This window comes from Lolium perenne, chromosome 4 (assembly GCF_019359855.2).
Source record: "Lolium perenne isolate Kyuss_39 chromosome 4, Kyuss_2.0, whole genome shotgun sequence".
NCBI classification, from domain to species: domain Eukaryota; kingdom Viridiplantae; phylum Streptophyta; class Magnoliopsida; order Poales; family Poaceae; genus Lolium; species Lolium perenne.
The window spans coordinates 77,445,212-77,460,484 of record NC_067247.2 but is presented as its reverse complement, the minus strand read 5'-3'; the positions used below and the strand labels follow the sequence as shown (position 1 = coordinate 77,460,484).

Genomic DNA, 15,273 nt, shown 5'->3' with positions numbered 1-15,273 from the left:
CTCCGCGCCGGTTCATAGGGTTTAAACGTATTTCTAGATCATTAATTTGATCAAGATAATAAAACACAAATATTATAAAATAAACATTGTAAAATATATGTCATTAGAAATTTTAGATATTCTATATTCTAATGATATAATTTCTGTATATTGTAATTGATATAAAGTTGGCCAAATTAACAACCTAGAGATACTGTAATGTGGAACGGAGGGAGTGCTATTGTTGAGTTGACCGCTTGCAAACGGTTTGGTGGAGATCGAAGTCCGTAAAGATCATCCGTTAATTATGAGCGAACGTTTCCCTCACGGCGCACGGCCCCTTTCTCCAAAAGGAAAAGTAGTATACTGCTTTCATTTACCCCAAGTAAAAGCCACGCAAAACCCAAAGCTACTATAGCAGGAAGCAGAGAACGCACGCAAACAGTAGGTGATGCAAGCTACAGCATCCGATCTTTTAGGTAGATCAGCTAATCAGAGAAGGTAGGATGATAGGATCAGTGTGTTGTCCATAATGTCGATCGCTCGTAGGTGAATGAAGTCTAAGCGAAGTTTGGTTTGATCCTGTGATGTAGCATAGCATGATTGATTTGGTATCTGGATCTCGATCGGCCACGATATCCAGGTGCATGTGCAGAATGTAGTTAGATATAGGTCGATCGATCTAGCTACGCGTCGTCGCGATTGCGATGCCACGGCCTACATCTCGTAGAATCTGGGCAATCGTCACCTACTAGTACCAAATGAGTGTCCAAAGCTAAGCATCGGACGCACCTATCAGGGACTGTATCTAACGCCAATAATGAGGTCTAGATCGTGTCACTGCTACCTGGCTGTAGAAGACTGTGTAGGCAGTATATCAAATGTAGTAGCAGCATGCATAGTTCTTGAACGCTACCAGTCTACCCCACCATCAGTTTCTCGTGCAATCCATCCTCTCAAAATGTCAAAAACGTGTTGGTTCCAAAGATGCAAAGTTTGTAAACAACCACTGTCGCAGAAGTGATAGGATAAATTAACGAATTTGAGTTGATGCGGCATATCTTTCTTTCTTGTACGTTTCTCTTTTTTACTTCCATGTCCCCCTCTTCAAACTTTGGCGTGTGCGGATGACTAGAGAGTGTGTGTTTGTTTCATGGACAGACATGTAAAAAATGGGATGCGATGAAATATGTTTAATTAACAATTGATAGAAAATGATAAACCATTAACAAAAGCAGTAATATGTAATTAAGGAAGCCTTTTCTCTTTGTAGCGGAGGCCGGACCTATCTAAGGCTGTCGCATGCCCGAGCCTAGGGAGGTCACCGCCTGCACCAACTTAGCGAGGTTGTCGCCGTCGACTAGGTGCCGCGTAGACGTATCAAACTTGTTGTGCCATGGAGACCGCCGGTGTTGAGCTAGGAAGCCACGCGAAAAAGCAGGCCCGCTGCTCGCCGCGCCATGGTGGCAGCCGCAGCTGTGAGCCACGCAAACAAGCAAGCCCACCGCTCGCCAAGCTAGGAAGCCACACGGACAAAGCAAGCCCGCCGCTCGCCGCCCCGTGGAGGACCTACCTTGGCGCCATGGCCGTGCGGGCATCGCTGGGCCGTTAGAAGTGAATACCAAACTGGAATCCGCGATTGAGTTGTGCGAGGAGCCGTTGGTCGCAAGGATGGGCGCTCAGTGGCCACGATGAATATATCCTTGGCATCGCGAGCGGCGGCCGCGAGGAAGATCCCAACGTCATGCTCCTCGTGGGACAAGAGGAACTAGGACATGACATTTAGGAACAACGGCGGTGAGCTGGGACGGGCTCGATGTCGGTGAACAAGGATAAGAGGGTAGATGTTGCGGTTGCGGGTGTCGGGGTTACGTCGACGGTCAAGGATTCCCAGGCGCGGCCATGGTAGTTGGCGACATTACTCATGAAATTCGGGATCATCTCGTCCAGTTTTTTTAAGGAATATTTTGCTTTTGGGATAGGAGCATCCATGTTTTCTGGCCACGAAACAAACGCACGATAACCCCTTCAACTTTGATGGTGGGGGAGGACAAGCAAACCTCGTATTTGCTTTTGGAGTAATTTCGACACCATCGGACTAAATTTTAGATTCTCTGGCTTCATTTACATATCACTGAATATTAAATTCACTTGCGAGTACTTCTCCATTCCATAAAATTTTTCTTAGATTTATTAGATTTTGGAAGTATTCACGCATTAGATAATATCTAGATACATCTAAATTTCAATAAATCTAAGACAGCTTTTATGAGAGACAGGGAGTGGCCCATTGGCATAGTCATACAAGATACTACTGCTATCTAGTCAGAAAAATAAAAGCCTAACGAGCTGGCTATCGTAAATCCATTGTTGCTCGTAGAAGTAGTAGCACCTATTTCTTAAAAAATGCTCTATTTAAATGTTAAAAAATACAATAACTATTCTACATGTACATCCTAACATTCTTTATCCGCACACATCGCCTCCCTAAGAAATAACATTTTATGTGACATGTGTAAAAAAGTTAAATTTCCAAAATAGATTCTCACAAGATTCTTTTTGTCTTGTTTACACAACCCATGAAAATGCATTTTTACCACAATTTTTTGTGTGTGGCAACATAGCATGTCCAGATGTATATCCATAACTTTTAACACTTTAATAGTTATTTAAAATACATTCTTCACAATAGATGCATCAACCTATGAGAAAAATACCATGTCCAGTCGGCTACTGCTACAGTCCCAAAATATAAAACACACAATTTTTTGAAGATTTTTATGCTCCCTCAAATTTTGTAAATAAATTATAGTACCACCTCCATCCAAACATAAATATTTTAGTTTGATCTAAATATAGATGCATCTAGATATATTTTGGTTGTAGATACATTGATATCAGGAAAGAATTAAAACACTTGTTTTAGACAGAGGGAGTACAAATCATACACAAAGTTAGTTGTAAGTTGTTGATCAAGCCAAATTTAAAGACACATTATATTTCAGGACAAGGAGTACCATCAATTATGCTGTTAAAGTAGCACAATAATGGTGAATAAAAAAATTGGTAAATTTGACCCCAATTTATTCCCCAGTCTTGGCTGCCCACCCTCTCTGTCTGCCCCTCTCCATAACCCTACAACATACTGGAGTACTAGGGTCCTTGCTGGATGAGAAAAGAGTACTCCGTATCTACTCAGCAAATGTAGAGAGTACCATACCATCAACTTAGTTGTTAGAGTAGCACAATAATGGTGGAAAAATAGTAGAGAGTGAAAAATGACCTCCTATTTATTCCCCAGTCTTGGCACCCCACCCTCTTGTCTGTCCCTCCCCGTCTCTGCCTCCAAAAGGAAAACCAGCCTGGTTTCCCCAGCCAGCCACCAAACGCAAACAGGACTCCATTTTCCCACGGTACACACACACACGAGCTCCAGCAACCAACTACCAGCCAGCCACCACCCACCACCGCCGCTCCCCTCCACGCCACAACCACAACAAGGACCGAGCAAGAGATGCCTCCTCCTCCCCATCTCGCTCCCCCGCCCCATGACCGCACCCACCACACCCATCACCAGTAGCGCGGCCGGGTCGGAGAGTGAGTGACCGGCATGGACCTGGGCGGGGTGCTGATGGCGGCCGTGGACGCGGGGGTGGGCGGCGCCGAGCTCGGCATGCTCGGATCTAGGATGCTCAAGCACGGGAGGGGCAATGCGGACGCGGGCGACCACGGCGGCTGGGGCGTGCCGGCGGCCAAGCAGGCCAGGACCGACGCCGAGGTCTCCGAGGCCGTCAGGGCCGCCGCGCCCTACCTGGTCGGCACCTGCAGCCCCGGCCACGGCCGGGAGAAGATGCTCAGCTTCTCCTCCTCCGCGGCCTCCTCCTGCCACTCCGCCGCCGCTGCTGCCGCCGAGGCCGCGGCCATGCCGCTCTACTATGGCACGCCCGCTTCTTGCTCAGGTGGGATGCCGGTCCTCGCCAACCTTAAACTATCTTTCTTGTCTCTAGTTATGCTGCTGATTGGAAACCTTGCTAACTTCATTGTTGCTGTTTGATTAGTGCTGCCGATTTATTTTCGGGGTTTTCATGCTTTTTTTGTTTTGTTTCCATCGACCGTATGCTCGATCCTCCCTTTTCAACCCTCCTTGGGGATTTTTACCTGCATACAGATCAGATGGAGTCGATTTAGTTCCAGCAAAAAGAAAGCTGATTTATTCATTCCAAAATACCTTTCCACACTGCATTTCTATACTAGTTTGGCTTAGATTCGGAGGCAAGTTGCCTTTTTTTTCTTTCAGCTGCAAGTGTTGTTTTTTTCCTTTGCACTTTCCATTATCTGGATTCCCTTGATTAGATCAGTGACTCGAAAGAGCTTCACATCATCCGAAGGAAAAGGAGAGTAGTACCATTCCTCTTACTATTTTAATAAGCTTTGTTGTTGGGATTGATATTTGCCCGGATAAGTTTCCTCTCCTTTTCGGCGACATCCACGAACGCTTCTTGTCCTCAACGGCGTGATCGTGCGGATTCCCTTTTGCTAATAAATAAATAAAAATGAATGAGGAAAAGGTGTGATCTTTCACACCATGCCACTGTGCTCAACATTTTTCTCACTAAATAAACAAAAGGGTTTGAACTAGAGATGCACGCAAGAAAGATTCAAGCAAGTAGCGTGCGCAGATCAAGGTTGTTGCGTTGGATCGAAGATGAGGGTTTTTTGGTGAACTTTTTATGCGCACGCGGCCACACCACCCTACAAATCTGTGCTAGTTCCTCACCTGGTGGTTTCCTGATCCTGGCAGCCACCCCCTGCCTCAGTTTTGTTCTGCCTTTTGCTTGCCCCTGTCAACCATCCAGTCTTACACATCTAGCAGTATTGTTGTGCTTATGAATTTTATGCATCTCGCTGCGGTGGTCTCTATAAAGTACACTTTTTTTTGGATGCGCATTCTTGGCTTGCACTGCCTTGTTGCTCATCTGTTTGGTGCATCCGCCAGGGTTGAGCTCAGTGAGCTTGAGCGCCAGCATCCAGGGCGCCATGGCCAGGGTGAGAGGACCCTTCACGCCGTCGCAGTGGATGGAGCTGGAGCACCAGGCCCTGATCTACAAGTACATGGCCGCCAACATCCCAGTGCCTCACAACCTCCTCATCCCCATCAGGAGGAGCCTCACGTCGCTCTACCCGCCTGCCTACTTTGGCTCCAGCACATGTAAGCCAAGAAAGAGGAGGAAAGCAAAGTCAGCCCAGCGCTTTCTTTCTTTCTAGGCTTCACTTCCATTCATTATCGTGTACATTGGCTATGATAAAAGTCGCGTTCGATTGATTCCTCCTTTTACTGATCTTGCATGATTGCGTTTTGTGGCTCTGCTTTGCAGTGGGGTGGGGGTCTTTCCAGCTGGGCTACACCGGGAACGCGGACCTTGAGCCCGGCCGGTGCCGCCGGACCGACGGCAAGAAATGGCGGTGCTCCAGGGACGCCGTCTCCGACCAGAAGTACTGCGAGCGGCACATGAACCGGGGAAAACACCGTTCAAGAAAGCATGTGGAAGGCCAGCCTGGCCATGCCGCGAAAGCGATGCCTGTGACGGTGGCGGCTGCTGCCCAGCCCGGTGCTCTCGCCACCGGGGGCAGCGGCGCTACTGCCGGCATCGCCATCAGTCATCAGCCGCAGCAGCCTGTGAAGAGCTACGCTTCGAACACGATCGATCCTTGCTCACTGCAATATAACAGGTGGGATCATGCAGCATTTAGAGAACTCCAAACATATTGTTCCTTTTATCTTGCTTCAGTTCAAGGTTTTCTTGTGGTATTTTTGCATTCGTAATCTGTACATTACATGTTGCCTTTTCCAGCCACTAAAAATTTAGAAATGTAAGGAGATTTTTTCTTTTGCTAGTTGGAACTACCTTTCATCATTCTTTACTGAATAGAAATGATCAGGGGTACAGTTCATTTTTCTAGGTGAAAACTACAGGGAAGTGATAAGAGGTACAGTTGGACCCAGCAATAGTAGCATTTTAAAAATACTGTGCTTGAAAGTGGGACTGACTTTTAACAGTAAGGCTCTTGTAGTTTCACTTTTCACTTATACTGCTTCTTTTGTGGATAAACACTCCTAGGTATTCATTCCCAATATCCCCATATGCTCTTGTTTGGCGAGAATGATACCTATGCATTAGCAGAACTCTTGAAGTAGTGCTCTAGGCTTATTTACATCAGTTAACTGGTTTTCATAGTTTTACTCTTATCACCCCAGTGTTTCTGTGGGTTTATGATGGGCGAATTTGTTCACTAACTCTGAATACAGATCTATGCTGTTCTAACCAAACACATGTTGTTCCATTTTCTGCAGGGAGCCAGTGAACAAACAGAATGAGAATGAACTAGCGCAGGACTCTGACAGTCTTTCCATGCTGACTTCCATGAGTGCGAGGAATACGGGTAGCCTCTTCCCGTTCTCAAAGGAACATAACCCTTTTGATGTGACGAACACAAGGCCAGATTATGGCCTTGTTTCATCCGATTCACTGATGAGTTCTCCTCATAGTTCCTTGGAGAATGCCAGTTTGCTCGCGTCACAGGGTCTGAATGAGCAACAGAGTTCACTCTCCCTGCAGCACTTTGTAGACTGGCCCAGGACTCCTTCGCAGGGAGCTCTTTCATGGCCTGAGACTGAAGACATGCAGGCTCAGAGAACCCAGCTCTCAGTGTCTGCTCCAATGGCATCATCTGACCTATCGTCGGCATCCACGTCTCCTATCCACGAGAAGCTGACGTTATCGCCTCTCAAGCTGAGCCGCGAATATAGCCCTATTGGTCTTAGCATCACAGCGATCAAAGACGAGTTCAACGAGGGAGAAGCAGACTGGATGCCAATGTTCCGTGACTCGTCAATGGGCGGGCCATTAGGAGAAGCTCTAACCAAGAACAGCAACATGGAAGCAAGGAGCTACCTGTCGTCGTCTCTGAGCCTTATGACGGATGCATGGGACTCGAGCCCATTGGAGACGTCCCCTGTAGGAGTTCTGCAGAAGAACACCTTTGGATCGGTTTCCAGCAGCACTGGGAGCAGTCCCAGGCTGGAGCACCATGGTGTTTATGATGGTATGACTAACCTGCGGGACGATCTCGGCTCCATCGTTGTAAATCATCCGAGCATCCGCCTGCTGTGAAGCTTCTGACCAAGAGAGCTGCAACAAGATGGCTGTCTGGCTGGCGATATGTTGATGAACTTTGCAGACAGCTGGTCTCCACGTGCCTTGTTACATATCAACATCATATCCATAAGTGTCAGTATTTACGTCCTAGCTTTGTTATTTGAGAGACTAATCTGGTGCCTTCGGTTCATTCGTTTTCCCCTTTTCCTTGTAACCTTAGACTTGTTGACGTGCCGTTGTGTGTGTGGGTGGATGGATTTGGTGCTACATTGTTCCATATCATGTCACAGTGTTCAGTTTATGATGCATTGCCATGATAGCTGTTGCTTAATGCGAGCTGGCGTATTCCTAGTCCTGATTATTTCGTTTTCCTCAATGTCAATGGCTGAGAAGCTGCTTTTTAGCATGTTTGTTGATGTACAGGTCATGTGGCATTTGCTCATGCCTGATCCAAGGTTCCCCCTGGTTGCACTTTTTACTGGGCGCTGGCTTCATCGCTGGATGTTTACAATCACACCTGGTTGCACTTTTTTATTTCTAATGTACAAAGGCACCAAAACCTTGTCATCAGTTTCAGCTATGAGAAACTGGAGCCGTAAGCTCCTTATTTCACAATATAAAATGCACAAAAACAGGTTTAGTTTCTCTAAGAGGATACTATAAGATCAAAGCAAAGCTTCTGGACAAGAGACGGCTTTGTTCAGGCCCAATATAGTTGCATCCAACTGATCCAAGAGCAAGAGCAATGCAAAAAAAATTGGTTTCTGAGCAACAACCAGGAACAGACCAAAACCAGCTCTTCCCGGAACAACAAACAAACCAATGCGTTTGGCCTAGCACTAGATTTTACAGTTACCATTGGAGGGCGACATCATAGTAGCAGTAGTAGTAATCCAAGCATTGTTCATGCCAACAGCGAATGGTAGATGAATCTCGATCAGGACCAGTCACTCACCGGCCTTTTCTGATAGCTGCCAGCCTGCAAAAGAGACCACCACCAACCACCCAGTGTCTACTGCGCTGCATGCATTGCATTCCAACATCCATCGATCGATCACCAGTCATCGAGCTACAAAACACTGAGACATGCCCTGTGATCTGTCTTCTCCCCCTTGATGATTCGCTGCTCTCTACAGGATCCTACACAGTAGCGATGAGATGATATAGTGTGCAGCTTGCCTGCCGTTGATCGATCGCCTCGTGCGCCTTTACAGTTGGGCACCGAACTGAAAGCAAACGCACCAAGCAGACAGGGGAAGAGTTGCAGGTGCCACGCTTGAAATATTTTGATGTGTGTGTTTGGTTATTTTTTCCATCTCCTGAATCCTGATGATGTGGAGAGGAGTTTGTTCGTTGCTGCAAGTCTGGAGGAGCTAGCCGTGCCTTTTCTGAGATGGTAATTGCTGATGATTTTGTTTGGAGCACGGAGAGGGAAGCTTTGTGTTGCTGCCATTGTACAGTTCAATCATAATAGTGGAAGTGATTAAGCGTATGTATTTATTCTGGTACATGTTGAAAAGTAAGCCGCTCATGTACTGTACTATATGCAATGAAAACGAACATGAACTGAATGAAAATGAACTTATATGTAGTTAACAACTTACAAGCAATAGCAACTCATGAGAGATTTGTCGAGGGCATCTAGATTGAATAACTGCCAGAGTTCATTCATCTCAATATGGATCTCCTCCTTTCGGTAGTAATATTCCCATGGTATACTCGCCACGATGTACATTATGTTCTCCTTGCATGCATCAAGGTACCACTGATGCAAATTCCGCATATGTGTTGGCAGTTTATGCAGCTGCTCTCTGCTGACCAAGTCGGCCCCGTAGACAAATTTAGGAGCTATATCAGCAATGGGTAGTGCAAAGATTCTGCCGCAAGTAGCAATTCCTCCACGGTAATCGAACATGAAGCCGCTTAGCCTTGCAGCATCTTCCATATCGATACCACCATGTACCTGGTACACCATGCGAACATTAAGCACATTGAGTGCTGGGATCGATTGATTGGGCATAGCACCGATGAGGGGAACTTCCTTTCTCTTTTTGCCTTTTGTCGTTTGCTTGGCCTTGAGGGGTGCACTTGTTGAACTTGACTTTTTCTCAGCTGCACTTCTAGCTGATGATTTGCTCGTGCTAGCAATGTCCTTCTCCTTAGCCTTTTCATCCTTCTTTTGGTCAATTACCTTCGCAAGAGTGCATGTATAGTCATCCTTCTTCTCGTGTAACTCATACTGCGATGGTGTGTTCAGAAAACTAGTAGCATATTCTATTTGCTTCTCTGTGTATGGCTCTGGCGCAGGAGGTTTTGGCTTATGAAAAAAATCATAATTGTATTTCTTAACAATGGCATGATTTTCCTCCGGGGTATGATCGTAAGGACGGGGGGGAGGAACCTTTGGTACTTTTGGGAGGGGCGACATCTTGCGGACAGGACTCTTGAAACGCTTCCGGCTGGGTGCATTCCGAGTCTTAGTGGGCGGAGGCGGCGGCGCTGGAGATGGAGATGGACTACCGATGTCGTGATCGACGTCGTACCCACGGGGTGATGGTGGCGACATGTGATCAGTAGGAGGAGGTGATGGTGGCCTGCGATCACCTGGAGGAGGTGATGGTGACCTGCTGGGACGACTGGTACTAGGTGCTACCCAGCCTGGCAGCCTGATGTTCTTCTTTTCCCAGAGAATGATTTCTCCCAGCACCTCTCTGAGTGTAAGCCCCCCATCACCTCCAGGGATATCGAGCTCCAATGTCTCCCACGACGGGACAACTGAATCCACCCCGACACGAGCATAGCCAGCTGGAATCGGATTGCCATGCCATGTTGCCGGCTCACCTTCAGGTCCAAATGCCGGTAAGACATAGCCGACCGCCACCTTAACAGAAACCTTCCTGAACACCTCATGGAGATCACAAGGTGTTTGCTCCTTGATTCCATCCAAGGGGCCGCCAGGACCGGCATCTATCATCATCCGTGTAGGAGGGGCCTCCGAGTCGGCCACTTAATGAATTTCCGTGTACAAATGTAAGAGGAAACGCTATACAAGTCCAAACCATAGCAGAAAAAAAATGCTGGTCAATCAGAATGTCTTACAGGTGCCATTGTTTTGCAGCGACCAATTCTTCAAGGTCCATTCTGCGCCAGCTCCCAGCCAAAGATGACAACTGGTCCACCTTATCATACAAACCAAGGAGACCACCAGTATGAACAAAGAGGACCTTTCGCCCTTCCCACTTGGTTGGATTGTTCGACATGTCTTTCAGCATGCCATATGCTGACTTCCCGCTGTAGAAATCAAAGCAAGCATGTCCTCATTAAGCAGGGTATATATTGAATCTCTTCATGGATTGAATGGGATGGGTCTTGTAGTATTAACATCACAGGCAATGATATATCATACTTTTTACTTGAAAAAATGGGAGGACTAGCATAGATGATATCAGATATAATGTCACGCATAAAAGAAAAGTATTGCACCTGTACACTGGGTCAAGAACAATGCCTGTTGCTGCAGCTATATCCTTCACAAATTTAAGCTCCTCAGGTGTGTTCATTGCATAACCTAAGCCCTTAGCCTGTCAAGCAAATTATTCACAAATTCGAATAACATAAATAGGATGAATTCCCTCATTGTTAGTTCCATCACAAAAGTGACAGAAAAACCATGGCAAGTTGAAAGTACATCTAGGCCTCCTATACGTTTTGATGATCAATGACATGACAACTGAGGACTGATGCATTACACACGTGGCCTAAAAAATGTCTAGATAAAATTTAATGCACTTAATGGCCACCAATTTTAGCACCGCTTATCTATTTCCGTGATTTAATATGATTCCATTATTAGAATAATAATGAGCATTGATGTCGCGTGCACTATAAAAGGTTGGTCTCTTCTTCCACCCACAAGTAAGGTAACCACTAACCAACCATACACTACATTTCTGTCGATCAACAAAACATCTAACAAAGATGACGAGGACGTCTGTAGTTGTGATGTTGCTTCTGATCCTCGCATTCGCCATGCTTTCATTCGGTACCTACCTATCTGTTCCTCGTGTGCACAAACTGCTTCTTCTGACAATCTATAGTCGCCTTATGTGTTGTGCGACTACTTAATAAATTATTTTCAATGGCACAATGTTTTTATTTTACAGGTGCAGAAGCTGGTTGTAACACTAAGCTCATCAAGCCAACATATAATTGTACATCAGCAAATTGTCAGGCGGGTTGCGAGAATGAGCTGAAGCATATGGCATGCCCAGGTTGCTCCGTCAGTCCTGACACCACGTGCTTTCAAGATGCTTGTAACTGTGTTATATGCACACATATTTGATTGGTTTTTCTTCTATGTGGAGGGACATGAGTGCATGTTTTTACAAAAATAAAACAAAATATGTAGGAGAAGAATAACTAATGTTCTGCGCTCGATCTGTACCTCAACATACGTGTCTTTGATTACTTCAGTTCTAGTCAATTTTGTAAGTGGTAACATGGATGGCGGCCCCTACTTTTAATCTTTATTCTTATGGTTGTAGCCCAAGGTTCTTGGTTTGTAATTTTATAGGATTTAGTGAATAAAATATTCACATTGAGTCTAAGGACACCATAAAATTAAGAGGGGTACATGCAAAAGAACTAGGGGGTGAACTCTTTTGTAAGATCGGCAAACAATAGAAGTTATACACGATACGTACTCACATCTTCAATCCTGACTATATCATGCGATTTCAAACCAGATTGAAGTCCATCAATATGACCTTGAACATTGTCATAGAAGTATTGAGGGCCATAGCAAACAGAGAATCCATGGACCTATCAAACAAGTGGATGATTAGTGTGGAAACATCAGCAAAATAAAAAAAATAGCCAAAGAAATATCATACTTTTGTCTTTAAGCTACTCAATCGTGATCCTAAAGCAAGACCAGCAACGGTTCCACCACTGCACGAAGTTCAATCATCAAATCATAAAGTGAAAATATAACACCTTCCATGATGCAGGCATGAAACAATACAAAACATGTACATAAGAAATAGCAGGTGTTACTGAAATACCTGCCACATGCAACAACAATGTCATCAAACTGAACATCACCAGATAACTGAATTTGCTGCTCAATCTCCCTTATCGCTTCAATATATCCCCTATAACAGCAAGATACCTATACGTTACACACATAAAATTGAATCTTATAAACTAAATTATCATCTGCATAAATCTCTGAGTCCCTTTTACGACTCCAGCTTTTATTTTTATAGCACGTACTCTTACTTTCAGTTTGCATATCAAAATTTTATTAGGTCTCTTATCGACACTAACTGAACAACGTACATTACAAGCCTCATATGCATATTGAACACAAGTCAAGTCACTATTTATGCTCAACTGGTTAGCCATCACATGAGATATTCTAGAGACGCTCTTCCTTACATGACTAGTAGAAGCCAAGTCCACGCAAAAAAGATCAACAATAGTGATATTTTCAATTATGTACATAACAGGATAATTATTGTTTGAAGATAAAGGAACTCGGCATGGCTACAGGGAATTTGATAGACATAGTTTAGGTGAGAAAAATGTTTGAGATATAATCGAACGGATCTTATTTTTCTCGAACATAGATGTATCGTATCTTTACACAGTGTATGTGCAGGTCCTTAATATTTCCCATCACAATGAGACCTCCTAGCGTACGGGGCTCCTATAATTATACAAATTGTGATAGAGTTGGAAGTATCCCCTTCATGTTTTCTTGCTGGCATAAGTCTTAGCCCCACATCTGATTCAAAGGTATTAATGTCCACAACACGTTAAGACAACCGCCAATCCACGAATATTATTCCATGAGGAAACCTCAAACTATGCTATAATCAGGAATGTCACAGAACTAAAATTTTAGTTTAACACTTATCATAAGAGATAAGATCATACCAATTTCCCAATGAGTTGGATCCACCACCAGGAATCACATAAGGCTTACGTCCTTTTTCCAAAAGCCTCTTTTTTAGCAAGTTAGTTAAAGCCTATAAGAAATAAATACATGATGTGATTGGGAAACTTATTAAGAAATTCAAAAGGTACATCATAAAAAAAATTTGCTAGGTATAAGAAAATATAATCTTTGGTAGAAGGGCACTAACACAGAGCGTTGTATCTATATATCCTGGAATTTCAAAGGACAAAAAAAGACACTAAGTATTATAATCTGAAAAATAATAAAACATGTGATGTTTGATGTCATGATATTTCAATAAATAAGAAGGTATCCTATCAAGCAAGAATAACGAGTAAGACCGATAAATGAACAATGATTTGGCATAATTTCTCAGATACAACTATGAAAATCTCAAAGCACTCCCCCGCAATAAGAAAAAAACTCAAAGGTCCAACAACACAACACATAATGGAGGAAGCATACCACGCTCCCGATTCTCGTAAATTCTTCTTTTGAGACAAGATCAATGTGCGCTCCTAGCAGTCTCTCGACAAGGAGATTGCCAACCAAACCAGGATCTTCATCCACAATAAGCTGGAAACATCCCACCAAAACCAGGTAAAAAAATGAACCACAATAGAACATTATATTCTATTGATTTCACATCACAAGCGCATAACTCACTCTGGATGTAACAAGTATCATATGGCAATCAAGATTGACATACTTGGCAGCCACCGCAGTCGCTCGGCAATGGTTGCTCTGGATACCACCGACAGTTATAACGCAATCAGCACCCTGCGCTACGGCATCTGCCATAAGAAATTCAAGCTTCCGAACTTTGTTGCCGCTCAGTTCCATGCCAGCGAGATCATCCCGCTATAGTTTACCCAAAAAAATCCACATGAGAATCAAAGTGCAAATGCTACTAATGAACCAAGAATGAAGCACCTCGTTATTTCTGGAAACCGAACAAAATATTTGGCTCTTGTGTTTCACCTTGATCCATACTTCCGTGTCTTTCGGCAAATTAGGAAGGTTCCACTTGTGAATCGGAGTTGGGAACTGTTTTGATTATGAAAAAAGGAGTTACATTAGGATGAGACTAAACATTGTACATTACCTTGTCACTTTAAACTACTTCATATATCTGCATACCAATCAGTCCAAGCTGCTTTGGAGCCACCAATTCGAAAGATGGTATCAGGTGTTAAAGATAACGAAGCTTACTTGGCCGAGGGTGAAGTTGTGTGACGGGGCGAGGGAGAGTTCCGAGGCCCAGGACGGTGCAGTATAGGGCTTCTTAGAAAGAAAGCCGCCGATATGTGCTGCAGCAGAAGGTACGGCGAATGCCACTCCGTTGGCAGTGGTCGAGGTCCGGCGGTGTACCACCTGGGGTGAGAGCAATGGGAGAATGGAAGTGCTGGGGAGCATCTCTCTGGAAGATTGTTATCCGGCCGAAGATTGAACTCAGCTGATTATAGCTAATCGTATAACTCACTGACGATGTGCCGCCGATGCCTGGAGGCGCACGCATACATGTGAACTATCCGACGAGGGTTTCTAATCTAATCGATGAAGCTGAACCATCAAACGATTCACAATATAATCGATTCGCGAAAAAAATAGAGAGCAGCTCGGGCATGCTATTATTGTTTCCTTTCACTTTCAAGTCCCCATGTACAATCAACTTCGATTGAATCAGAGTCACGTACCGGCTGTGATGGCGATTATGAGGAATCCCTAGGGTTTGACTGTGGCCGCCGGCGGCGGATGCTGTTCCGGTGCCTAGCTAGGCATCGTTGATCTCTGTCCCCTCCATAGGGTTTCTTTCCTCACCACAGGCGAGTTTCAGTATATTCGATCCAGATCAGGTCCGGGTTCCTGGTTGTTAACAGGCCAGTGTTTGTTTGTGGAGTAGCGTGGGATACGCACAATGAAGATTCTACGTCAAAATATTCGGGGAGTGTCAAGCTCCGCGGCAGAACTTGCGGTTTTTTTTTTTTTTTTTTTTTTTTTTTTGAGATGGAACTTGCGTTGTTGGATACTTGGATGTCCAGCGGCGTATTCAACCAGATGCTGTGTTTCTGTCTGAGTCGCACCTTGGTAAGGCTAAGGCACAAAAATTAACACCGTTCCTAATTTTCAGCTAGATGAAAACATAATTGGCTTCAAGTCAGATCTCTGGCCGTT

At 44.7% G+C, this 15,273-nt stretch overlaps 2 protein-coding genes across 2 annotated transcripts; one reads left to right on the top strand and one right to left on the bottom strand.

Moving 5' to 3' along the window:
- Nucleotides 1-3,290: 3,290 nt before the first annotated feature.
- Nucleotides 3,291-7,467, top strand: LOC127293038 (growth-regulating factor 6). The gene is made up of 4 exons (XM_051322587.2): nt 3,291-3,938; nt 4,976-5,188; nt 5,355-5,709; nt 6,332-7,467. The coding sequence occupies exons 1-4, from the start codon at nt 3,590-3,592 to the stop codon at nt 7,149-7,151; spliced, it is 1,737 nt and encodes a 578-aa protein (XP_051178547.1). The 5' UTR covers nt 3,291-3,589; the 3' UTR covers nt 7,152-7,467.
- Nucleotides 7,468-10,153: 2,686 nt separating this feature from the next.
- On the bottom strand, nt 10,154-14,591 carry LOC127293037 (D-cysteine desulfhydrase 1, mitochondrial). Its single transcript, XM_051322586.1, has 10 exons — nt 14,311-14,591; nt 14,080-14,145; nt 13,765-13,959; nt 13,564-13,674; nt 13,077-13,168; nt 12,200-12,289; nt 12,029-12,086; nt 11,844-11,957; nt 10,620-10,717; nt 10,154-10,427 (listed from the first exon to the last, which is right to left on the bottom strand). Exons 1-10 carry the CDS (start codon nt 14,512-14,514, stop codon nt 10,232-10,234), a joined length of 1,224 nt encoding a protein of 407 aa, XP_051178546.1. The 5' UTR covers nt 14,515-14,591; the 3' UTR covers nt 10,154-10,231.
- Nucleotides 14,592-15,273: the final 682 nt, after the last annotated feature.